The sequence below is a fragment of the Carassius carassius genome, chromosome 9, assembly GCF_963082965.1.
Source record: "Carassius carassius chromosome 9, fCarCar2.1, whole genome shotgun sequence".
Taxonomy (NCBI): Eukaryota; Metazoa; Chordata; class Actinopteri; order Cypriniformes; family Cyprinidae; genus Carassius; species Carassius carassius.
This window is the reverse complement of record NC_081763.1, coordinates 28,369,019-28,396,230: the sequence shown is the minus strand read 5'-3', so window position 1 is coordinate 28,396,230 and position 27,212 is coordinate 28,369,019. Positions and strand designations below refer to the sequence as shown.

The 27,212-nt window shown below is 40.0% G+C and overlaps 1 protein-coding gene across 2 annotated transcripts in view; it reads right to left on the bottom strand.

The window, feature by feature from the left end:
• Positions 1-10,067: 10,067 nt before the first annotated feature.
• LOC132149491 (adhesion G protein-coupled receptor L1-like) overlaps positions 10,068-27,212 on the bottom strand; it is a 174,705-nt gene continuing 157,560 nt past the window's right edge. For both annotated transcript variants that reach the window (XM_059558785.1, XM_059558786.1), the window contains exons 23-25: positions 16,662-16,784; positions 14,552-14,569; positions 10,068-14,242 (exon numbers count right to left, since the gene is read on the bottom strand). In XM_059558785.1, the coding sequence (XP_059414768.1) occupies positions 13,347-14,242; positions 14,552-14,569; positions 16,662-16,784 (1,037 nt within the window). In that variant the 3' untranslated portion in view covers positions 10,068-13,346. The remainder of the gene's footprint in view (positions 14,243-14,551; positions 14,570-16,661; positions 16,785-27,212) is intronic.

The window sequence follows — 27,212 nt, the reverse complement described above, 5'->3', positions numbered from 1 at the left end:
TTGAAAGTGACCTGACATTCAGCCAAGTATGGTGACCCATACTCAGAATTTGTGCTCTGCATTTAACCCATCCGAAATGCACACACACAGAGCAGTGAACACACACACACACACACTGTGAGCACACACCCGGAGCAGTGGGCAGCCATTTATGCTGCGGCGCCCGGGGAGCAGTTGGGGGTTCGATGTCTTGCTCAAGGGCACCTAAGTCGTGGTATTGAAGGTGGAGAGAGAACTGTACATGCACTCCCCCCACCCACAATTCCTGCCGGCCCGGGACTCGAACTCACAACCTTTCGATTGGGAGTCCGACTCTCTAACCATTAGGCCACAACTTCCCATAAAAAAGCCTTGAGTTTTGAAGCCTTGAGTTGTGGTGTGTTGCAGTGACAGATGTGAGCACATGTGGGCAGTGTGGTGCAGGAGCAGGGATCTTGATGCTCCATCACATTCAGCACAAATGCTTACAAGTACTCTGTACATTCACTGAAATCTGCCCGGTTCTGTGGATGAAGATACTGAAACATTGTCTGCTGGTAAGCACTGTGTTAACACTGCAGCACAAATCAAACAGGCAGCAGCAGGTGTGCTGGGCAGTGAATGAGTAACGAATGGGAGACATCAGTTTGCGGGATAAGCGTATGTATTTAGTGCATGTGTTTGTGTGTGTATGTGTGTGTGTGCGTATGTTAAAGTAATAGAAGTAATGATAGAGATAGTATCTCTAAAACTAATACATACAGTATATCCTGGTGAAATTCAAATTTTGCATAGAAATGAAGGCATGTGTTTTGTTTGTCATGTGAGGAACAAATGCCTGAGAATATATACAGAACCACAGATGTGAAGTTGCCACAAGGATATGTAAGACAGTGTGTGTGTTACAGTAACAGGATAGAAGTGTGGGGTGAATGGCTGGTCAGAGCCTCTCAGTGGGAGTACCATGATCAGGACAGTGAAGAAGAGAACACGACTGAAGACAGACACATGTTCTGTACACACAAAAGCCCTTTAGAGCTATCTGTATCTCTAACTCAGTAGGAAAAAAATTACATGAAAGAGACTAAGATACGTTTCCTCAATAACTGTAAGGCTTAAATGCTTGTTTTCTCTAGCAATATTATGTTGGTTTCAGCCATCTACTTTAATTGATAAATTATATTTGTTATTTGGATGCATCTAAATGTCAGTATTATCAGATTTTCTGCTATAGCTTTTGGGAAGAAAAAGAAAAAAAAGTGTTACATTAAGGTAAGACTCAGGAGTCAACTATGTAACTAATGCAGATTATTACTAAAAGGTTGAATTCATAGGCAAGGAATTCATGTTTGAAGAAAACGTAGCTATAAAACCTACCCTAAACTCAATCAATATTGTTAACAAAAGCAATTGTGAGATAAAAAAAATTAATTTGCTGAAGCAGCCATGCCATTTAAGCTTGCTTCTATCAGAGTTTCATGGGACTTGCACCCGAGCTCATTGCAAGTGCAGTGCTACCAGGTGAGCTACCGAGGAAGTTTACTACATCACAAAAGCCACAGCCGGTGATTCGATGCAGGTGTCAAAATATATTAGTTTACAAACCATGCACTATGGTAAATATGTTCTGAAGTCATAACATAGTAGGCTATTGTGGACAAAAATGTCACTGTCACTGTAATCATAATTTGTTGTAATGGGAACTTGTTTTACTTCCATTAGTGTTCATTCCAGCTGGAAACTGAAGTGAATTGAATACAAGCGTAAGTTTTTGGAGATTTGAACAAATCTAGTTAGAGGCATGTTTTACCTATGAGCCTAAGATTTTTTTTCCCTCTGTGTTTATGTGATGTAATTTTTCATGATTTATTATCTATTGGACAAAATAATATTTTGACAACTTTTCCATTTTTGCCTGTTAATGAATTTTCTGTCATAATTGTTTTACAGTGTACAGTGTTAACCATTGCTCAAAGACACAAATTATCCTATTTTAGTATTTTCAAACCTTTTTTGTGGTATACCCCACAGCTCTCTGTTAATCAAAACCAAACCTTAAAAAAATAATTCACATTATACTTAATTATTCATCATTCATACATACATATATTCTGCACTAAGGGTCATCCACAGAAACTGAATATGTTAATGCTGTAACCACAAAAATAATTTATTTAACAATTAATCATTTTAAATATTCACAGCCCTAGTTTGCAGCCCTAGTCTGCTTTTTTGGACCATTTTTCTCGGGAAAACGGCTCAAATCAATTTTGAAGGTTGTTTTGTCTGAACCGCTCCGTTTGGGTCATGCCTTAACCTTCAGTGTTCTTCAAATGCTTGAACCATTTGGCCGGTGATTTACTGCTGTGTTTGGGCTGATGTTATTCTAAATGACCCACATTTGGTATAAGCCTACACGCATCCTGACATTCTCCTGTGAAACTCTCAGGTGTAATCCGGAGTTTACTGTTCCCTCAGTGATTGTGAGACCTGTAAATGCTAAAGCCACTACACCATGGACCAATTGCATGCCGAAAATAATTACAAACCAGCATTGTGCTTCAACGCTAATGCACAACGGAAAACGTTCACAGGAAATAATTTAGTACATGAATGTGTGTGTCAGTGGTGAAGCACATGTCTATGCTTTCTATTATCTTTCTCCAAATCTCTATTTTGAAAATAAATAAATAAATAAATAAAATAGCAGCATGATGCACCAGGAGAATTAGATGAATACCTGCCATTCAGTCGCATTAATTTGCACACACAGTTACCGCTTCTGAAATTACTTTCAGGCCTGCAAAATCAGATTGTGGGCACAATTTAATCTATTTGCATTGACACTGCTCTCTATTTTGCACGTGTATAAAGATACAGCCCAAATTACATATTCATTAACTCTCCAAAACTAAATACGCTAAAACACATCCTCAGATAAACTCTGACATGAACGCTAAAACATGACATGAAAAACACTTTATTCATAGACAGCGTCTTTCATAGGCCTCATAACCTCATGGACGTCCCCGTGTGCAGCATTTTTTCTGCAAATTGAGCCTCTCAGACAAAAGACAGCAGTGCCAAAGTGAAACCCATTAGTTTCATTAATTTACTGCACTCTACTCACCTCATGCCTCTTCATATTGTGCTACATAACAGGATCTGCAATTGGACAGTGAAGAGGAATGTTCTTTCATTCCCTGATTTTAAATAGATCTCTTATTTTTTCTCTATCAATCCACAAAATATGTCCAAGGTTTCTTCCACAACACTTTTATACCCTCACAAATATTGGATCCTTTCATCCAGACAAGCTGATCTAGTACATGAAACAGACCTATTTAGTGCAAATCCAAGATGGGTAGATGTGGTGGCCAGCTCCTAATGTACCTCGAGTGGGCACTGAATGCATGCAAAAGTATAAATTAAATGATTAAATACAAAACAATTTAGGCTATAGTGGCATTTATTACGAAGAGCATGCAGAAAGCAAGTTAAATTTAATTTATTTAAAGCAAAACTGGGAGCACAAGGCCCCCTCATTTGACAAGAATCCATTTTTGCCATTTAACATTTGGTTGCTAAACTATTGTTCATTATGTAAACAAGGCTTTATACTTATACACCAGACGACCTTTTAAACTGAGCAGTGTAACTTTTATGTTTTGTTGACTGCATTTAAGTTTGATGACTAATGCTGAAATGTCAAGTTAGCAACGCTAGAACTGATATGTTGTGTGTGTGTGTGCATGTGTTGCGCCTGCACCAGTTGGATGTAATAAAATAAAGATATACAGAAGACAAATGAAATGCATTAAGTGTGTCACAAAAATGAGCATGTCGCAGTTTTTTTCTTTTGTTATTCTGTCAATTATTTGAGACAAATAGGCTAAATTTTGTGTATATTCCTATTTATTTTAATTCATTTAAATATTTAATTTCAGATTTTCTGTGTATTTTGTGAATGCTTGGTCTGTTGTCTATGCTGCTTGTGCTTATAAAGTCCTCAAAAAAAGAAAAAGAAAAAGAAAAAAAAACAGCATTCTATTATTACTAGTTATTGATTGACTATTTTGACTAATGATTGGCTAATAATTGATGAGCTTTGGTTGTCAGACAGGAAAATAAACTAAATTAACAAAATACTGTCATTACAGTTCTCCACAGATTATGCCGCACCCAAGTTCAGGCTAACTTTTGCATATAAATGACGGTACGCCCAATTTTCTGTCCTACATTTGTTTCGTAAATGAGATCCACTCTATTTTGACGGCACCCATTCGCAGCAGAGGATCTTTTGGTGAACATGTAATGCACTGCAATGCTAAATTTCTGCAAATCCGTTCCCATGAAGAAACTCAACTTAAACTCATCTACATCTTGTATGGTCTGAGGGTAAATACAGGTGCATCTCAATGAATTAGAATGTTGTGGAAAAGTTCATTTATTTCATTAATTCAACTCAAATTGTAAAACTCATGTATTAAATAAATTCAGTGCGTACAGACTGAAATAGTTTTAATTGAGATGATTTTGGCTCACATTTAACAAAAACACACCAATTCACAATTCATCTCAACAAATAAGAATATGGTGACATGCCAATCAGCTAATCAACTCAAAACACCTGCAAAGGTCTCCTGAGCCTTCAAAATGGTCTCTCAGTTTGGTTTACTAGGCTACACAAACATGGGGAAGACTGCTGATCTTACAGTTGTCCAATCATTGACACCCTTCACAAGGAAGGTAAGCCACAAATATTCTTTGACAAAGAAGCTGGCTGTTCACAGAGTGCTGTATCCAAGCATGTTAACAGAAAGTTGAGAGGAAGGAAAAAGTGTGGAAGAAAAAAATGCACAACCAACAAGAGAACCGCAGCCTTATGAGGATTGTCAAGCAAAATCGATTCAAGAATTTGAGTGAACTTCACAAGGAATGGACTGAGGCTGGGGTCAAGGCATATAGACATGTCAAGGAATTTGGCTACAGTTGCCGTATTCCCCTTGTTAAGCCACTCCTTAACCACAGACAACGTCAGAGGCATCTTACCTGGGCTAAGGAGAAGAAGAACTGGACTGTTGCCCAGTGGTCCAAAGTTTTGTATTTTATTAGGAAACCAAGGTCCTAGAGTCTGGAGGAAGGGTGGAGAAGCTCATAGCCCAAGTTGCATGAAGTCCAGTGTTAAGTTTCCACATTCTGTGATGATTTGGGGTGCAATGTCATCAGCTGGTGTTGGTCCATTGTGTTTTTTTGAAAACCAAAGTCACTGCACCCATTTACTAATACATTTTGGAGCACTTCATGCTTCCTTCTGCTGACCAGTTTTTTGAAGATGCTGATTTCATTTTCCAGCAGGATTTGGCACCTGCCCACACTACCAAAAATTGGTTAAATGACCATGGTTTTGGTGTGCTTGACTGGCCAGCAAGCTCTCCAGACCTGAATAGAGAATCTATGGGGTATTGTCAAGAGGAAAATGAGAAACAAGAGACCAAAAAATGCAGATTAGCTGAAGGCCACTGTCAAAGAAACCTTGGCTTCCATACCACCTCAGCAGTGCCACAAACTGACCAGCTCTATGCCATGCCGAACTGAGGCAGAAATTAAAGCAAAAGCATGCCCCTACAAATTATTGAGTACATGCACATTAAATTAACATACTTTCCAGAAGGCCAACAGTTCATTGAAAATGTTTGCATAAGTAGTAGAAAAGTAGTTTGCATATCCATAAAAAAAAAAAAAAAAAAAAAAAAAAACCTTCCGAGGAGAGAATACACACCTGAATATTAACCACAGACATGAAATGACCAATGTTCGGTTTTAGTAATTTTTTATTAATATGTGCTGATACAGGGTCATACTGACCTGCAATGATGCAAAGGCTTACATAAAACCATCCCCTTTGTCCCAAACAGCTGTCAAAGTAATGATGGTGAGAAATAAAACACAAATCACTCATTAATCACATTAACTCTCCTGTTACACGGGACCCAAGCATCATAATTGAAAAAAAAGTTGTTCAATTAAAACAAGGTCAGAAAAAAAAGAAAGAAAGATGCATAACGTCAATGACAGAATCATTACCCTGGCCTTTGATGACTACTACTTTTTCCCATGTTTGATTCTCATCATATACAATGTCTAATACTGCGCAATCACACAACAATGTCCTGTTTATGATAGTCCAACTCACGAAGGCCTCATACATTCTAGGATGATTTTGTCCCTGCCCACTTTCTCAAAGCCCAGAACACAACGCTGAACTAAATCACTGGCTGTTTCTTTAAGAAACATTCTTGTATGATAAGGTGGAGATTCTTCTAGAAGACTGGTTTCCACCCACTCATCTGCCAAATTCTGGCCTACGCTGCCCCACTTGGTCAAACATATGCAAACGTACAGTCAAAGGCATGCCTACTAGAATCTATATATCGAACCAAAGCTTGCTTCAGATTGGTCAAATTTAAACATGTAAAACTGCCCTTCACTTCCTCTTGTCTGTCAGAGTACAGATTACAAAACCCTACACAGCTCAGTCAAGACTCGGATGTTATTGTTTTGCGATCAGTGTAGGAACACTGTTTTGGGAGTTTGTATTACCCAGAGCTCTGTGTTCTGGTGTAAACCCTGCCTGACCGAGCTATTGTTAAAGACTGACGGACATCTGGTTAACAGTTAATGACATGAACCTCCCCACTGGGCTCATGTCACAGCTAACATATTCTCAAAACTGTGGTACAGGTGCTGTTTCTAGCACAAAAACTCTCCAAGAGACCAAATAATACTACATTATTAGTGTGTAGATGTCGTTTTAACAGCTCTGTGGCTGTTCCCACTCAGTTTATGACATTTACCCTTTTTCCTCCGACAGGGTGCTGGTGTCCATTCTGACCCAATCCACACATTTCCTTTGAAAAATATAAAAAATGAGGTTTTAGGCTCCACAACCGCCCCTTAAATCTCAAACCAAGAAATGCTAATGTAATTTTGTCTCACTTAACAGCCTATAATAATTGTAATTTAGAAATGTTTATTCTGAACTAATTATTATACATTTGTATCTTTAATCATATTGCTGTTGCTATTATTTTCTACAATAAGCACTCAAGGGCGGTGCTTTACAGTAATTTTACCACAGTTAAAGGAGTTTTAGGCATTTTGCTTCTTGTAGTGTGCAGTCTATTGTGGTTTATTGCTTTAATTTAGAAATGTGGTATGTATGAAATAATGAAATATATATATTCTTTGTTATAAATGTTATATTATTAAATACTTAATAGATTTCAACTATTTAAAATGACTTCCTTTACATAATATCCAGCTCATGATAAAGATGCTGAATTTATGAATGGCAAAATTCGCTCTCAAAATCACTAAATGTGTGGTCACATTAACAAAATTTCCACCAATTTCCTGCATTTCTATGAATGATGAGGGGCTGAATGCAAAAAAAGTTCCACCGGCAAAAAGTACTCCTCACACAGAGGTCACTTTCAAAGCAAGCACTATTTTTTGGTCAACACGCTAACTTGACATGAAAAACTTGATACTAAATCTGCTGGGAAAACTATTGAACTGAAACACTGGATTTTGCCTGTGAAAATGGGCAGAGGTAAATGTGACTGTACCTTAAAAGACGTAGAAGCACTGTTTGTTCATAGACAGGTTACATAGTAACAGGTACATTATCATTCAGCTCTAAAGTAAGTGGAAATGAAGGCCAGTTGTAAAAGACATTCACACATCGTTTTAACACATGCACCATTTCGATGAAAAAAAGGGTGTAAGCAAGCTCGGTCAGGATGGTCCTTCATGTTGTTTTGACAGCAATGAATCTCTCTCTCTGTCTTTATTACATCTATCATACTATCTGGACATCAATTCAACATGTGGCTCTAAAAGCAAAGCTCCTGTGCTACAGGGGGGAAGGATCGTGATCAGAGGTCATGACTCTGAGGTGCCAAGCCCCAGCTGAGGATTGGGTTGACAGCAAGCTGACAGACTGTCAGATCCCAGGAGTGCAGGCCGGTGTGATGGCACCTATGTGGAGAGGGACAGGAGACGTTTGTCACAGGCCCATACAGAATCTGCACTTATGGAAAACTCAAGATTTCTGCAGATTTAGAACATGTCTCAATCACAAAGTTGAAGACATCTTGAGTCCCTTGAGTTCCATTATTAAAAACCCCATGACACATAAATGACAGTTTTGAGACTTTCTGTCCACATCAAGTAGTTTTGTACTCCTATTAATCTTTCAGAAGATGTTAACACTTAAAATGTACTTTCTTTTTAAAACAACCAAATATACTGACAGCTCATCTTGCACCCGTGGGCATGTTCACATTTTTGTCAAATCAAGGAGCAGGGAGCCCAACCATGTTCCAGGAGATCTACCTTCCTGCAGTTTCAACATCAACCCAAAGCCAACAGCTAACTAAGATTTTCAGGGGCACTTGATAATTACAGAAAGGTGTGTTAGAGTGAGAATGGAAATGAAATCTACAGGTAGGTAGATCTCTAGGAGCAGGATTGGGCACCCCTAGTCAAGAATCTGAATGTTCTTCCTCCTAATTCCAACCAACAAAGAAGTAAATCAAATGCACAACTTTTGAGATGTAAGTTAAATGAGCAGACTAAATGAAGAAAAAATACAGAGATGTGTTTATTACCAATGTTTTGGCCAAACGGACTTCCTCCTATTTCCATTTTTTAAACTCATTCCGTATAAACATTGGGGAAAAGGCAGCAGATTCCGTCTGGTCCAAGCCATCAAATGTCTACTCATGGATTGTTTGCCTCTTCATTTGAATGTGAAGACAAGTAAACGAGGCTAATATGGAGAGCGGATCAGGGTGAATACTTTCATATCTAAAGAACAGCAAACACAAATGCTCTCAGAGAGCGAGAGTGGGGAAAGACAAAGGGAGAAACCCAGAGAGCAGGAGCATGGTGGGTTGACTCCGCTACATCATAGCTCTTAGTATTATTATGATAATCAGGGGTTGTATGGGAATTTTGGAGGTGGTAGCAGTCCCTCGGAGCAGGCTTTAGTCTAGCAGTTTACTACAGTGCATAATCACTGTCATTATCACCATATTCAACACTGTACTATATTATCCATTCAGTCAGATGTAAACAAAGCTTTTGACTAACATAACAAATCTTCCCACATTAACGCTCAGCTAGGAAAGCCATTCAAGAACATTTTGGTGAGATAAGCGGGAAAGGAGAGAGTTTTGTGGGAGGGGGAACGTGGAAGAAGGGTAGATGGGAAATAAAAAATGAGCAAGGGCAGAAAATAGAGAGATGCACAAAACATGACGCACATCAGACGTCTCCAGGGATGGAGAGAGACAAGTAAACAGCCTCTCCCATGGGCCACTGCAGCAGGGTATAAGGGGGTAAAACAGCAGTGATGTGGTGCCAGGTGGGCAGAGGGCCATGTGTCAGGAGCAGATCTCCTAAGCTCCAAGAGCCAGTTCACAATGGTTTATGACAATACATTCAAATGGTCAAACCTGCTGACCAGTTGAAGCTGGTTCTACTCATCAACATGGAACATTTTTGCAAGAAAATCAAGTAAAAAAAAAAGTTCAGGGCATTGCTTTAAATAAAAGCTGATCATACATGCTTTGGGCTAAATATAGGACCGGATGTACTAACCACCTGCTGGGCAGCACACCGGCGAACATACTGACCCTGTGTCAATCAGTACAATTTACCATGCATGGATTGCACACACGTCCCCTTAGAAGACTTACAGGAGTGAGAAATAGAGAAAGAGAGAGTGCAGATGATGCTTGGATTGAATGATAGAACATTGATTCAGGATGCACAATGTTCTCCACATTTGACAGTGGGTGCAGAAGACTTGTGTACTGTAGTTTTGACATCACCTCTTCCTCTGTCATTAAACATGGATACTCACTCCTGCTCTCTCTCTTTCTTACTATGGCTATGTTTGGAGTGGCATACTAGCTTTTTACTGCATAGTATTTGGTGTTTTTTTTTTCATCTTCAACTTCATCATGTTGGATCATTCAGTGAATGATATCCAATAAACATTGAAAACAAAAGTAATGTTTGGCAAATAAAAAATCTTTACTTTTGGCAGTCCAATCCGATTAAAAAAAATAAATTACAGACAACATTTTAAGTTCATCCATCACATTGGAAATAAAAGGTAAAGTGAACCACTTTGAATTATGGGATAAAATAATCTATACTGGCTGAATTCTATTTCTACTGTTAATATTTCTTATTATGGCAGAAATAATAATAGTACTATGCCATTCTGAATTCAGCCTCGTTTACCATTCATTCTGGCGAAATGTATTAGGCAATTGACAGAAAATCTGCATACTGTGCAAACAACACATAGTATATACTGAAGCTATAGTAAGAGTAGTATGCTAGTATGCTCTTCGAAATATAGCACACTCTCGTCACCCTCATATGCTCTGTATACAGAATGAAAACCACATTGAATAAATGAATTTGTGCATAAATAATCAAAACAGACGAATAAATATTAATAAATAAAACATCAGAGATGAAAGACTTGACGATTAAGCAGACTTCAGAGGGGCAGAGCACTCATGAATACCTCTATTTTGTTCAATAGGCTATGCAGCTCTTTTGCATATAGGGATTCTAAACCACAGAGGCCGTGTCTCATTGGTCAGATGTTCCTGTTAATCAATGAATGGTAATTCTGTTTTGTTTTTGTTTTAAACCTCAGTTTCCATTGTACCTAACTGGCAAAAAACAACATTTAAAATACCTTTAACAAAGTATTTTAGATGGAAGCTTATACTGAGCTCTTATATAGATATAGATTTACTCTGCTTCCTGTTCTTCTAATGCGGGTCCATCAAACCCAGTAAAAATAGCCTCTGAGATCCATACTCACACACATACGTACTCTGATTCGCAAGCATCCAAATGTTCATGTTCAGACATACGCATACAAATTGTAAATCAACTGTCACACCAGGTTCAGAAACAACAGCTGATATTGGTACAGTAAGTAAAAACAGTCGAATACAATCTAGGGTTTGTGACTGAATCTTTTCTGAATGTGCCCCCCAAGTTTTTTATTGTTTTTTTTTTTTCACCTAAATATATTCTATTCATCTAGTCATCTGATATCTAGTACAACTTCCAGATAAAATATAACCAACACTACATTATGGCTCCTGTCAATCAACCCAAAATGCACCAGTGCGCCACTGAGGCACAATGTTTTCCCCTTTCATTCACGTCAAGCACTTCCTGTCTGGGAATGTTGAAGGTCAAACATTACCATTAATAGCTATGTTTCCATCCATCTATTTTAATGCACATTTTGGATTATCGCATAAATAAACACTGGCTGGAAAGATGTGCAGTAGTTATAAAAAATAAGCATAACGAAACATATGGGCACAACTGAGTAGGATTAACTTTTTATCCGATAAGAAAAAATGTTCATAAACTGATGAAAACGCATTTACAGAATAAATTCCACCATGCGTATTGAAAAAGTCATGTGACTTTGCGCTATGAAATGGGATAACTTGACTAACCAGAGGACCGATCTTGTTCACAGCATCTATATGTTGTTTTGGTCGTTCTGAAATGCCTGAGGAAAGTCTGTCATCAAAGTATTTCTGTATAATTACTGTCTTACATGAATGCTTTCCCAAACAGCAGGCATCCTCTAAAAACAATGAGCATTTATTGTGTTACATCTGCTCTCTCTGAAGCTAAATAATTACATATGACAATTACTATATTCAGTGGCTTCTTCTAGTTTTCTTAGAGATATTTAGTGCCAGTTTTTCAGGAAGTGATGATTTTGTTCTCTTTGACTTGTTGGATGGAAACAGTGCTTTATTCGCAAATGTTTTATGCGATATTTCAGTTTTGAACATAAGGTAAATTCGCATATTTAGATGGAAACATAGTAATGTAATGGGCTATATTACATAAAAATTGTGCCAGGAATTATCTAGTTTGTATGTAAAATCCTTCTCTTTCTGTCTCTCTCTCGCTGTCTCTTGGCAAACAATTAGATTTCCTGGCACTGTGGTGCTCCAGGGCAGGACTGAACGAGGGCCGGAGAGAGCGAAAGAAAGAGAGAGGGAGAGACTGGCATGGTGTTTAGGTCACAAACTTTAAAACATCTTTATTTTCGATTTCTGTTGCAGTACAAGAACGTTTTTTTTTTCCTAATATTTGATACTTTTTTGTTGCTTTTGTTCTTCTATGTACAGGAGACGAGTAGATTAAAGACTTGCTTTTGCTTTTGTGTGGTTCTTATGTACAGAGGTCGGACTCAAAGTAAGCTGGAGCAGTAGCAAAAAAATTATTCTAGCCACAATAACACAGGTGATACAGCACGTCCACCTACAACATCCATCAGTGATTCGGAGAGCAGGTTCAGTCCTTAATCCACCCCCCATCTGTGGATCTGAGATAAACCCTATAGAGTTTTATTCATGAGAGGTCCCATGGCCAAGGCTTCAAATGACCCAGCTGATGATGGGTTGTGTCCTAATGTCCGCCCCTTTCCCAGTCTCTGTGGTTGTTCTATACAGAAGAGTCAGTTTAGAGACAGAAATAAAGGCAACTCCACTGAGGCAGCTTCCCACTACCTGTGTCTGAACAATAGTCCTAGTTTTCCTTTTTCATGAGCATATGTCACACTCTTGATGTTCAGTAACAAGCACTTCTGTGAGTGTGTGTGTGTGTGTGTGTGTGCGCGTGTGTGTGCGTTGATTCCAGTTTGTGTCCTGGCTCAAAAACAGTTATTTTTGGCAACACTGAAGAGCTTTCAGAGAGATTTTTGTCACTTGTAGTACACTGGCATACCCCCATTTCCTCATGTAACAGCTCTCATCAAATAATGATGGAGAAAGACAGAGAAAGAAAAGTGAAGGTAAGGAGTTACGCAAATGCAACATTTTAAAGATATGACTTGAAATAAAACACAGAAATAGAAGCCCAGTGTTATGTTTGACAATATTTTTGGAGCAGATAGAGCTGAAGGCAGAGACGTCCATTGAGAGAAGGCAGATAGTTGGACTCTGGGCTGTTTCTCTATGTGTGTGTGTGTCTGAAGAGGGAGGAGAAAATGATGCTGATGAGAGGGCAGAGTGGTAACACAGCACTTCAGAGAGCCTGCTGCCATGGAGACAAACCTCTCTGATGCTCTCCCTGTTTAGGCTTTCCTTACCTCTTACTTCAAAACTAATGAAAGAGCAAAAAGGCAACCAGACATAAGGAGGGCGTCAGAAACAGGAGAGGAGTCCAACATCGCCATCGGCACTTTGCATCAGACCCTGTGGCGCTTTTCCTTCTCCACCTCTTCCTCGTGGTCACAGGCTTGTGACCAACTGCATTTGTCCATCTCCCTCGCTGTGAGGGGGCTCAGGGGCGGGGTGGGCTTCAGTGCTCGGTCTCCTAGGTGGAGCCTGGTAGAAGGTCTGCATGGGGGCTCCGCGGGAGCCTATGGCTGGTCGACCTGAGCTGTAGTACAGCTCCTCCGGAGGCTGGGCCGAACGTGGAACCACCTCTAGCGGCTCTGGGCTGCTGTCGGGGTAGGGTGAATCTCGCAGGTTGGTGATGCTGGTGTAGAGGGACTCCGGCGCAGGCGAATCGGGGGCTCCGTTGTGGACCTGACCTGCTGCACTTTGGCCGCTGTGACCACTGTGGCCCAAACTCTCAGTCAGGTCGGCTGTGTAGCTTTCAGACTCCTCTGGGTCACTCTGGTAGAGCACGGACTGGGCACGCTGCAGAAGCAGGGGCTCCTCCAGAGCCTTGTACAGCAGTTCCACATCTTGCGGCGTGCGTTGACGTGCTTCTCTCGAACGAAAGTCTTCGTTATCCTCCATGCCTATCGCCGGCTCTGCTCCACCTCTGCCCCGCCCCATTCCCATTTGACCGTGCCCTCTGACCAGGCTACCACACGTTCTGTCACTGCCCCCAGCCCCTCCACTGCCTCTGAGATTATTGTGCACAAGTTCAGATATGATCATCTTCTCGAACGCCGCTGCGTCCGAGAGGTTTCTCCGTATGTCACCGAGAGTTTCTGAACTACGGGGATTGAGTAGGGGAGGGGGGCTATCTCCACCTCCACCTCCCAGGAAGTCACAGCTGCCCCCAGGAGCTCCCGAACCCCCGACACTACGCAGAGAATAGCTGTTGTTGAAGTTCCCATTCAGAGGTAGCGTCTCCATGCCTCCATGATCTCGGTTCTTAGACAGTGTGCTCTCTGTTGAGAAAGCAAATGAGAGGTGGTAAGCAAATAAAAAAGGAGGAGGGAGAAGTGTGCACTTCATTACCTATTTTAATCAAGATGGGGATTCACAGCAACAGAATCTGGGATTAAATCAATAATAGTGAACGCACTTTCCATCACAAGATTAATAGGCTTATGGACAGAGGCAATTTATTACCAGGGATGTAAATTGTGCACATAGAAGCAAGGCTTCACTGCACATGTGAAGAGGTTATCATTCTGCAAAATTAGCCTATAAAACACTGAAAATAGCCATAAGCCTGAAAGTGAAAAGAGTCTTACTTGGGTCACGGAAAGTTCCTGTGGATCCATGGTGAGGCCATGTGAGGGCAAAGTGAGAAAAAAGAAAGACAACAATAGACAACATAATAAACAAATGTCACACTTAGGAACTCTATTGTTGAAATACTGTATTGTTGAAATACTGTAAAGGCAACAATGGAGATCAATCGTCTCATTCACAATAACATACTGATTTAAAAATGTAGTTAGCTATTCTATCAGCTATAATCAAAAAGTAGTTAATTACAATGAATTACTTAAAGTGACAATTCTACCATCATTTATTCACCCTCATGTTGTTTCAAACCTGTCTGTCTATATTTAAAACAAAAAGATTGGGGCAGTGTCTGATTCTGTGGACTGAGGATCAGTATCTAACTCTTTTAGTTTTGGGAGTTGGGATCTTAGGAACAGCCCCTCATTTATTTGTTTGGGGAGTTTGAAAATTGAGCTTTATTGTTTGGTTTTGGCACGATCCTTATTCGGCAAGATGTTATTCACACTTCAACCTCATAAAGTCAAGACCATGTTTATTTCACACGTTTGCGTGTACTGAACACAGGAGATGCGTGCGGCGGCACAGACCAAGCCATTCAGGGGTTTAAATATTAATGCCCGGTATGATTTTAATCAACGCTCCTCTGTGCAGTGAGAGAGAGAGAGTAATTAGACATTCTAATGAGGCCCTCCTCCTACTTCCACTCCATAAGCATTCTAAAAATGTCCTCAGCCGAGCCGAGTGGCGCACCGTCAGCCTGACACATTACACAGAGAGGGAACGTTTAAAATATTCAACAGAGACGCTGTCTTAAATTTCAACCCACTGACATGGGAACCACAGCTAACTTTCTCTCTCGCTGCCTTTCAATCGGCACATGAAGGAGAATGGTACAGCGAGAGAGTGAAGCCTGGGTCGTATGTGTTTGCGGCACGGACACAGTCATGCCGATACTCTGTTTCAAATCTCCAGGGAACGCTCTCATTTCTCGCTCCACTGTCAGTCACTCAACTTCAGCCCTAGCTTTAATCGATGCTCTGGTCTATCTTTCCAGCAGGAGGGATTAAAACGCTGGCCAGATGGTCAGTCCCTATCCACCCCTCTGAATCACACTGACAGACCGACAGGGTGTAAACTCACACGCAGAGGGAGAAGCACAGACCTACACACACACAGCATATGCACTAGAGTGCACTGATCACAGCACAGAAATACCATTGGTGACACCCACACACACTGTGGCAACTGCAAATACAATAATGATAATAAAATATACAGACAGAGGATTTTTTTGCATTGCTCAGAGGACATTCATAGCTAAAAAGTTAAATTAAGAAGTTTTATATTATATATTATATAAGAATTAATTGGCGTAATGGTTTTATACTCTACAAACTATATTTTCTATCGCCCTACACCAACCCTACACCTAACCCTAACAGGAAACTTTGTGCATTTTTACTTTGTCAAAAAAACTCATTCTGTATGGTTTATAAGCGTTTTTAAAAATGGGGACATGGGTTATGTCTCATAAGTCACCCTCTCCTTGTAATACCTGTGTCATACCCATGTCATTATACAGAGTTGTGTCCTGATATGTCACAAAAACACGCCTACACGCAAACACACACACACACACACACACACACACACACACACACACACACACACACACACACACACACACACACACACACACACACACATTAAATGGATCAAAAGTGAGAGTAAAGACATTTTCAGTTTGTTAATAAAGGTTTCAATTTCAAAGAAATGCTGTTGTTTATATTCTTCAAAGAATCCTGAAAAAATATATCACAGTTTCCACAAAATATATTAAGGAGCACAACTGTTTTCAACATTGCTAATAATAAGAAATGTTTATTGAGCAGCAAATCAGCATATCAGAATCTTTGTTTTTCCTAAGAAATTTTAGGAAAAAACATTCAAGGCAAGTTAGTATGTGCAACATAAAGGGAACTACGAAATAGCTAACTTTGATCAATAAAATACAACTTTAAGTAACATTTTGGCAAATAAATAATTAAGATACTAAAGTGAAATCATTTGTGATTTTCTTTGCAATACGAAGTAAAGTTGACCCACACTTACCAGTAGAGTTGAAGACTCCAGGTGAGGGTGGGGTAAACGTCTCAGCCAGCAGCGTGTTATAAGGAGAGGTTCCTGTACGGGTTTGCAGCACGGGGTTCGTCAGAAGATGGTTCCCCATTGTAGCTAAAGCAAAAGAAGAAAATTCTTCACATCATAAAAGTCATAACATTTTTATAAAATCCTACTTTATAAACGTTATTTAAGCAGCAAGGTACTGAAGGCCATGTTACAGATATGCTGTGAATATACACACTGCTATGAGGTCATGTAAAAAACAAAAAACAAAAATAAACTAGCTTTCTAATCTTTTTTGTATTCTATCTGTTTTCTTTTCATTTATTATACAATTAACAAAAGCAAAAAAGACCTCTAACACTAGCTTGCTCTATTCTTTTTCTATTCTGTTTATTTTTTATTTATTATATAATTTAAAAGCCCTTGTTATGTGTACTGCATTAAGCTAACTGAGACTTGTTATACTTGAGACATGGTATAATGAGCATACTTGCACCCTAAAGAGAGCAGCCCGAAAAATGGAGCGCAGCTGGAGGAAAACAAAACTAGAGGTATTTCGTATTGCTTGGCGGGAAAGTAACCTATCCTACAGAAAAGCATTAAAAACTGCTAGATCCGATTACTTTTCTTCTCTTTTAGAAGAAAACAAACATAAACCCAGGTATTTATTCAATACAGTGGCAAAATTAACGAAAAATAAAGCCTCAACAAGTGTTGACATTTCCCAACACCACAGCAGTAATGACTTTATGAACTACTTTACTTCTAAAATCGATACTATTAGAGATAAAATTGAAACCATTCAGCTGTCAGCTACAGTATCACATCAGACAGTGCACTATAGACCCCCTGAGGAACAGTTCCACTCATTCTCTACTATAGGAGAGGAAGAATTGTATAAACTTGTTAAATCATCTAAACCAACAACATGTATGTTAGACCCTATACCATCTAAGCTCCTAAAAGAGGTGCTTCCAGAAGTCATAGATCCTCTTCTGACTATTATTAATTCCTCATTGTCATTAGGATATGTCCCCAAAACCTTCAAACTGGCTGTTATTAAGCCTCTCATCAAAAAACCACAACTTGACCCCAAAGAACTAGTTAATTATAGACCAATCTCGAATCTCCCTTTTCTGTCCAAGATACTAGAAAAGGTGGTATCCTCACAATTATATTCCTTCTTAGAGAAAAATGGTATAAGTGAGGATTTCCAGTCAGGATTTAGACCGTATCATAGTACTGAGACTGCTCTCCTTAGAGTTACAAATTATCTGCTTTTATCAACTGATCGTGGGTGTATCTCTCTATTAGTTTTATTGGATCTTAGTGCTGCATTTGACACAATTGACCACAACATTCTTTTGCATAGACTTGAACACTTTGTTGGCATCAATGGAAGTGCATTAGCATGGTTTAAATTGTACTTATATGACCGCCATCAGTTTGTAGCAGTGAATGAAGATGTATCATATCGATCACAAGTGCAGTATGGAGTACCTCAAGGCTCAGTACTAGGGCCGCTACTTTTCACGCTTTATATGTTACCCTTGGGAGATATCATCAGGAAACATGGTGTTAGCTTTCACTGTTATGCTGATGATACTCAGCTCTATATTTCTTCGCGGCCCGGTGAAACACACCAATTCGAAAAACTAATGGAATGCATAGTCAATATAAAAAACTGGACGACGAGTAATTTCTTACTGCTAAATTCTGAAAAAAACAGAGTTTGCTATTTGATCGCAATCTTTCCTTAGAAAGCCACATTTCTAGCATTTGAAAACTGCATTTTTCCATCTCAAAAATATATCTAAATTACGGCCTATGCTCTCAATATCAAATGCAGAAATGTTAATCCATGCATTTATGACCTCAAGGTTAGATTATTGTAATGCTTTATTGGGTGGTTGTTCTGCACGCTTAGTAAACAAACTACAGCTAGTCCAAAATGCAGCAGCAAGAGTTCTTACTAGAACCAGGAAGTATGACCATATTTGCCCGGTCCTGTCAACACTGCACTGGCTCACTATCAAACAGATTTTAAATTATTGCTTATTACTTATAAAGCCCTGAATGGTTTTGCACCTCAGTATTTGAATGAGCTTCTTTTACATTATAATCCTCTACGTCCTCTACGTTCTCAAAACTCAGGCAATTTGATAATACCTAGAATATCAAAATCAACTGCGGGCGGCAGATCCTTTTCCTATTTGGCGCCTAAACTCTGGAATAACCTACCTAACATTGTTCGGGAGGCAGACACACTCTTGCAGTTTAAATCTAGATTAAAGACCCATCTCTTTAACCTGGCTTACACATAACATACCAATATGCTTTTAATATCCAAATCCGTTAAAGGATTTTTAGGCTGCATTAATTAGGTAAACCGGAACCGGAAACACTTCCCATAACACCCTATGTACTTGCTACATCATTAGAAGAATGGCATCTATGCTAATATTTGTCTGTTTCTCTCTTATTCCGAGGTCACCGTAGCCACCAGATCCAGTCTGTGTCCAGATCAGAGGGTCACTGCAGTCACCCGGATCCAGTACGTATCCAGACCAGATGCTGGATCAGCACCTAGAAAGGACATCTACATCCCTGAAAGACAGCGGAGACCAGGACAACTAGAGCCCCAGATACAGATCCCCTGTAAAGACCTTGTCTCAGACGACCACCAGGACAAAACCACAGGAAACAGATGATTCTTCTGCACAATCTGACTTTGCTGCAGTCTGGAATTGAACTACTGGTTTCGTCTGGTCAGAGGAGAACTGGCCCCCCAATTGAGCCTGGTTTCTCTCAAGGTTTTTTTCTCCATTCTGTCACCGATGGAGTTTCGGTTCCTTGCCGCTGTCGCCTCTGGCTTGCTTAGTTGGGGTCACTTCATCTACAGCGATATCGTTGACTTGATTGCAAATAAATGCACGACACTATTTAACTGAACAGAGATGACATCACTGAATTCAATGATGAACTGCCTTTAACTATCATTTTGCATTTTTGACACACTGTTTTCCTAATGAATGTTGTTCAGTTGCTTTGACGCAATGTATTTTGTTTAAAGCGCTATATAAATAAAGGTGACTTGACTTGTTATAACACTTGTATATCATTGCTCTTTTGTTGATTTTCATTGCTTCCATTGTCCACATTTGTAATTCGCTTTGGATAAAACCGTCTGTGTAATGAGTAAATGTAAATGTAATGTTAGACCAACGGAGACTTCTGGCAAATGTTTACATTTGTAGCTAATTTTTATTAATAGATATGTATATTTGGTCACACTTTAGTTTTAGGACCAATTATCACTATAGACTATAACTATGACTTAGTAAACTCCTAATTTGCTGCTTATTAATAGTTATAGTAAGGTAGTTGTTAAGTTTATGTATGGAGTAAAGGATCTAAAATACAGTCAGGTACTTGCAAAGGGGGGTGCTTTGGGGGCTTAAGCCCCTGCTCTTTTTCCAAAATTGTCAAAAGTGCCCCTCTCTCAAAATGCATTTGAATTATAATAATATGACAATGTGTACAAAACAGTAACGAATTTCTCAAAACTCCCAGTGACAGTTATGTTTAGGAGAGGGGTTAGGGGGTGGAACCTTTGCTTGTTTTCTAAAAATCATAATGTTAGTTTTTCACAAACTTTTTGTTCAGAAAAGTGGCATACTTATGTGTATGGGGTATAAAAAGCTGATTCACATCAAACCTGTTAATGACCATGAGCATTCAGGGTGCAGGAACTATCAGTTTTAAAGGAATAATACATAATACGATCATGGAATGGCTATTTGCACTTCACAATAAGGTTAAGCAGAATCCACAGTCTGTCTGTTTATTGTGTTTGACATTTCATGAAAAAAAAAAAAAATTCCCTAATGTCGCTGTGTGATGCCGTAATGGTGTTTATATGCAGTGAAGCCGAAATGTATTTGAAGAGTAGTCGTGGAGTGTAATTCTATGCCTCACTGTCAGATGGAGTCATTGGGAGGGAAATGGTAATATTTGCTATTATGTAGTTTCAAAGAGCAACCACTGAAATGTGGGTTCATTCCATAGTGAAATGTGAACACTTGCAGTAGACAAATGTGACTCAGACAAATGGAACATTCAGTATGGCCTATAATGCAGGCACAGAGCTGCAGCCTGGGGCTTTCAGAGAGAAATGCCATGAAATTAAAAAGAGGCCAGTATGACATCGAGTGGACTGAGGCAAAGTGCAACCTTGCGCTCTCGCCCTATCATCTATCAGAGAGGACCGCCTCAAGAATTAATTTTAGATGTGCGCTTGCTCACACTCACCATTTTTACACACATATTACACACATTTCTTACCTCTTGCAGGAATATTCCATGTTTAATAAAAGTAAAGCTGTGCCATCAGCATTTGTGGCATAAAATTGATTATCACAGAAAATAATTCCAGCTCATTCCTCATTAAAGTCAGACACAATGTAGTAAACACACTGTTAAGCATACCAACAAGACTTAAACATGAAACTAGTGTGACCTATTCCATCTGTCAACAGAGCTGAAGCCCCACAGTACCGTTTAAGCGATGTAAAAGATGAACTAAACATGATATGACTTGAGAGAACCTGTTCAATTTTAATATGCAATACGGATTCCAGGTCTTTCCAGCACTATTTTACATGCCGCAAACTCCACCCACAGACATTATGTCAATAGCACATAACCAAATGTTCATCATCCATCCTTTCATATCAATGCCATTAATAGTTTCTAAAAGAGTCATAATTGTGTTCTATATTAATCAACATTATGCCACAAATGCTGTCAATAGAGATTAATTTGTACCGAACCTATGAACATTCCTTTAATTCCTGTAAATATCTCACTGAAGTGTATTGTGTAAAATGTGAGGGGGAATCTAGAACAGCGGGAGGGAGGTGGAGGTATGGCAGCGGCTCTCGGAAGCACAGAAAAGACTTCACATGGTGGTGAAGTGGGAAATGAGAGTGATAGGATATGAATCTGATAAAGACAGTCGTGTCCACATACACACGCCCTTTCATTACCCTCCATCTCTACTTCTGGCTGCCATTCACTCTTGTAACATCCCCAAAAACATCTCCCGCAGCACAAAACCCTGCTGTTTCCTCTCCACAGAATCAATTCTTCTTTTTTTGCTGCTATATGGTTTAGATCTGCCTTTCTGTATCGTACTTTCTCTCTCTCTCGCCTTGATTAAAGTCCCCGGAAAGCAACAATCGGCGCACTGCAGTGAGGATGCTACTGTCATTCTCCTCAATTAAAGTAATTACCCCCTGTTCATTTAGCGGCTAATCACTTCATTAAAAACAAAATGGATAGAATTAGCATAAAGAGTGGCGGTTGATTTAGCTGCAGCTTCTCTGTCGTCGTCACACTGTCGTCAAACACTGATCCCTGGGATGATATGAACGATGGTGACGCCACACTCAGGATTTGGTGATGGAAACAGTCTGCCTCTCGCATTTTCTCTCTATTAACTATCACTAAGTCTCCTTTTACAGTCCAATGCTGAACGTAAATGTCAGATCATGAAAAATGTAATATCTGAGAGTTCACTGTATTATGAACAAGCCTTTTTGAACACAAAAATGCATTTATTAAAACTAATCTGCAAAAATCAAGGTCTTATGAAACAGTTTTTAATATAACTAAATACTTTTAACTAAAATAAAAGTGTTTTTTTAGTTTTTTAGTTTAAGTAAATAACAATAAAATAAAAAAATAAAAAATAAAAAAAACTTAGAAATGTTGCCTTGGCATTTAGCTGTAATAAAATAAGCTGTAAACTGAAGTACTAAAATGAGCTAAACTAAAACTGAAATAAAATAAATTAAAGCTAAATCGAAATATATAAAAAAAATACTTATACAAAGGACAAAAACATGACTAAAAAATCTCAAATAAAATAAATGTTAAAATATAAACATTTAAACTTTTTCAAAATATTTATTAGTACTACAATAGTATATAATATGTGATGAGGAAGTAAAGATTTTAATTTAACTAATTTAAAAATGGAAAAAAATTGGCCAAAACACTTTAACAGTTTGATGTATTTCAATTTGTGAAAATGTCTCAGTCGTCTTGACTGGAGGAGTATGTGGAAGCCCTGTGGCGATGAGGGGAACGCAACATCAGTAGGCTGAAGTAGCTGGGAGCTGATAGCGTAAACCTTGCACACAGGCGGCTCATAGCTGATGGTCGCAGCATCGCTGAATCCTGAGTGCCAGTGGGCTGAGGCAGCACTGTGAGTGTCTGGGCAGCCCTTTTTAGGGAAAGCACTGCCTACCCCAGAAGGGGAAGCCCCTAGAAAAGGTGGGGTAAAAAAAGCGTGCTCAGAATATATCCTGGCTGGTTTACCGCTACCAGCGGGACTTCACCTCAGCGGTCGAAACAGGAAAAGTAAAAAGTTGATTGTTGCGTCATGGAATATCCGCACTATGCTAGACGGAGTTTCCAGACCTGAGCGGAGAACAGCTCAGATTGCAAAAGAACTACAACGATATAGAGTGAACATTGCTGCCCTTCAAGAGACCAGGGTTGAGGGTCAGGGTCAGGTGCAAGAGGAAAACAACACCTTCTTCTGGGTTGGGAAGACAGAGGGAAGGAGAGACGCTGGTGTGGCTTTTGCTGTCGACAACAAGATCAAGCTGACAACTCTGCCAACATTCGTCTCTGAGAGGATGATGGTTATATGTGTACCAATTGATAACAACAGACATCTGACCATTGTCAATGTGTATGCCCCAACCATGACCTACCCAGATGAGGAAAAGGAGGCATTCTACCAGGAGCTGACAACAATTGTAAGCAGAGTCCCCCCACAACACAAGCTGTTAATTGTGGGTGACTTTAATGCAAGGGTGGGAAGTGACTGTGAAACTTATGCTGGAATCATTGGAAAGTTTGGCAAAGGTAAAAAGAACACCAACGGAGACCTCCTGCTTAACTTCTGTGCTCAACAAGAGCTCTGTCTCACGAACACCTTCTTCAGTCAGCCAGATAAGAACTTCTTCACATGGAAACACCCACGCTCTGGACACTACCATCTGTTAGACTACATTGTTACCCGTAGGAGCGGGCTTCATGAGATCATGTGCACCAAGGTCATGCGTGGGGCGGAGTGTTCTACTGACCATTACCTTGTGAGGTGTCAGATTAGGCAAAAGATAACCGTGCCAAGGAGAAAAACTAAAGGCACAACCCCAAAAACTCGACCTTGGAAAGCTTGCAAATGAAGAGCACTGCAGAAGACTGGCTGAAACTGTGTCATCTGCAGTAAATGGTGCAAAAGTCAAAACAGTAGGATCAGAGGACATTGAAGAAAAATGGCAGGCACTGAAGAAGGCAGTCTATTCTGCAGCAGAAATTACCTTAGGTCACCCACAGCGTAGAACTCCTGACTGGTTTCAGGAACATGATGAGGAGATCCAGAAGCTGCTGGATGAAAAACACCTCCTGCATAAGCGACATTTGCAGGAAAACTCTAATGGGAGTAGGGCTGATTTTGCTGAGATCAAGGCCAAAGTACAGAGAGAGGTGAGGCGAATAAAGAACGACTGGTGGCGTAGGCAGGCAGAAAAACTGCAAAGCATGGCTGACAACCATGATTATCATGGATTGTTTACAGGGCTAAAGGCCATCTATGGTCCAAGGAGCAATGCAGTGGTACCTGTCAAGTCAGCAGATGGAGGAAAACTCTACACTGAACTATATGAGATTCAGAGTAGATGGAAAGAGCATTTCTATAATCTGATAAACCAGCAAGGATTCGCTGAACCAGATGCCTGTAAATGGCTAAAAGGACACCAGAGTCGTGATGACCTCTGCTATGAGATCACTATGGAAGAGCTTGAGAAAGCCCTAAAGGCCACAGCAAGCCACAGAGCACCAGGTCTAGATGGAATCCCCTCAGAGGTGCTCAAGAAAGGAGGAAGAGTACTCAGAGAGGAGCCTCTGAAACTTTTTAACAGCTGCCTTGTCCATGAGTGTGTACCTCAGGACTTCAAGGATGCACTGATTGTCACAATCTACAAGAGAAAGGGAGACCGAGCAGACTGTGGAAACTACAGAGGCATTTACTTGTTAGCCATTACAGGCAAAGTTCTGGCTAAAATCATACTCAGTCGGCTCAAAAGCATTGCCGAGCAAGTCTTACCAGAGAGTCAATGCGGCTTTAGGTCAGGGAGATCTACCACTGATATGATTTTTACTCTACGGCAGCTACAAGAGAAAGCAATGGAGCAACATCAGTCTCTCTTTGTGGTGTTCGTAGATTTCTCAAAGGCATTCGACACGGTCGATCGAGAAACTCTTTGGAAAGTCTTACAGATCTATGGATGCCCCGAGAAGCTTGTTAACATCATCAAGCAGTTTCACACAGGGATGAAAGGACAAGTCTTCATTGGTGGGGAACCCAGTGAAGCCTTCGAAGTTAACCATGGTGTGAAACAGGGATGCGTGCTTACACCCACGCTTTTCTCGCTATATCTCACAGCTGTGTTAGATTCAATGGGCCTTGATCTGCACAAGGGGATCTTTATTCGCACTAGGACAGACGGCAAGTTTTTCAACTTAGCCCGACTTAGAGCAACCACCAAGACCAGAGAACTATGCATCCGGGAGCTGCTCTATGCAGATGATGCTGCTCTCGTGGCTAACAACATTGAAGACATGCAACATATAGTAGACCGGCTTTCGAGGGCAGCAGACTTGTTTGGACTGAACATTAACATCTCTAAGACCGAACTTTTGTATCAACCACCACCAGTGTACTCCAACAATATGAGCGAGCCACAGCCAGTGACGGTGAATGGAGTGCCCCTGAAATCTGTCAAGGCCTTCACATATCTGGGCAGTACAGTGACCTACACAAACTCCTCAGATCTAGAAGTCGAGAGGAGAATTCAGTGTGCTACCAAGGCTTTTGGCTCTCTCGAGAAACGCCTCTGGAGCTGTCACGACATTTCGTGCAGAACAAAAGTGAAAGTCTACAATGCTGCTGTACTTCCTTGCCTGCTCTATGCCACCGAGTGTTTAACGCTCTACAGCAGGCATATCAAAATACTTACACGAGTTCAAATACGTCATCTACGTGCCATCTTACACATTAGATGGCAGGATCGAATCCCAGATGTAGAGGTAATCCAACGAGCTGGCTCTGTCAGTGTTGAAGCCCTTATTACATCATCACAACTGCGATGGGCTGGACATGTGCGCCGGATGAGTGACAGCCGACTGCCCAAAGCAGTTTTTTACGCAGAGCTAAAAGAGGGCAAAAGAAGCCGTGGTGGTCAAAAACTGCGTTTCAAAGATGCCCTGAAAAGGCATATGAGGAACACCGGGATCCCCCGGAAAGCTGGGAGGAACAGGCCCTGCAGCGTGAGAAATGGCAGCGCAGATTGAAAACAGCAGTCGCAGCTGTTGAGAAAAAGCGTCAGAAAGAAGAAAAAGCATGAGAAAGCTCATGAGAGGTGGCATTATTCCACTGCAGCAAAAGACTTTGTCTGTAGCAAATGCCATCGCTGCTGTAGATCGAGAGCAGGCCTTCTAGCCCACATGAGAGCTTGCCTACAATAGCCTCCAATCCAGACAGTCATCGTCGATACACGACGGACTGCCGATGATGTCTCAGTGTAATGCAGGCTTTGCAAAGAAGCTGTTAATAATATTTTTTTTATTTATATATATATATTTTTTTACCACGACAACAAAACCCACAGCCTGTTTGTCAGTTTACATGTGAAAAGAGCTAAACATAGCCAATTTTATTCTAAGAGCCAAGGAAATACAAGAAAATAGTCATGAAAAACTAAACCTGGCTGTCCTGGCTGCAAAGAAAAATACTACTTATATTATAAGAGAACCCAGAGACTGTATATATATATATATATATATATATATATATATATATATATATATACACACACACACACACACACACACACACACACAAACACACACACACACACAACAGTTCGTTCTGGTTCTCAAATCTAATTGGTTGAGGACTATGAGATATTGTACTGGTATTGATACAGGAAGGCCCTTTCACCATTTGTATCACTCTGCTTCCCGCATTTCTCACAGCGAGTGTCATGGCAGATGGCCAAAATCCACTTAAATTGAAAAATAATACTGTTTTTCTGTGGCGGAATGTAGTTTTAAAAAGTTTTTTTTAGGTGAGAATGTACTTGTTTAGACTTCAAATATGCAGTTGGTTAATAAGGATAATGTCTATTTGAAAATTAGCTTCGACACTTTCAGAGATTTGAGCTTCAGGGCCTCAGCGTCCGTTCTGTGCTCATGAACCCGCCAAGAGCAGCCTCACCTCAGCCAGATCTTCTGGAATTTGCCGCTGGCTCTGATATCTCTATAATGGTTAAACATGACATATAATTTGTTTTGGGTAATTCTAACAGGCAGTCTTTGGTTTTTTTAATCTATTATTTGTTCCAGAGCAAATAAGTTTTGGCTGAGGGCAAAATTTCATCACACTATATTTTATGTAAC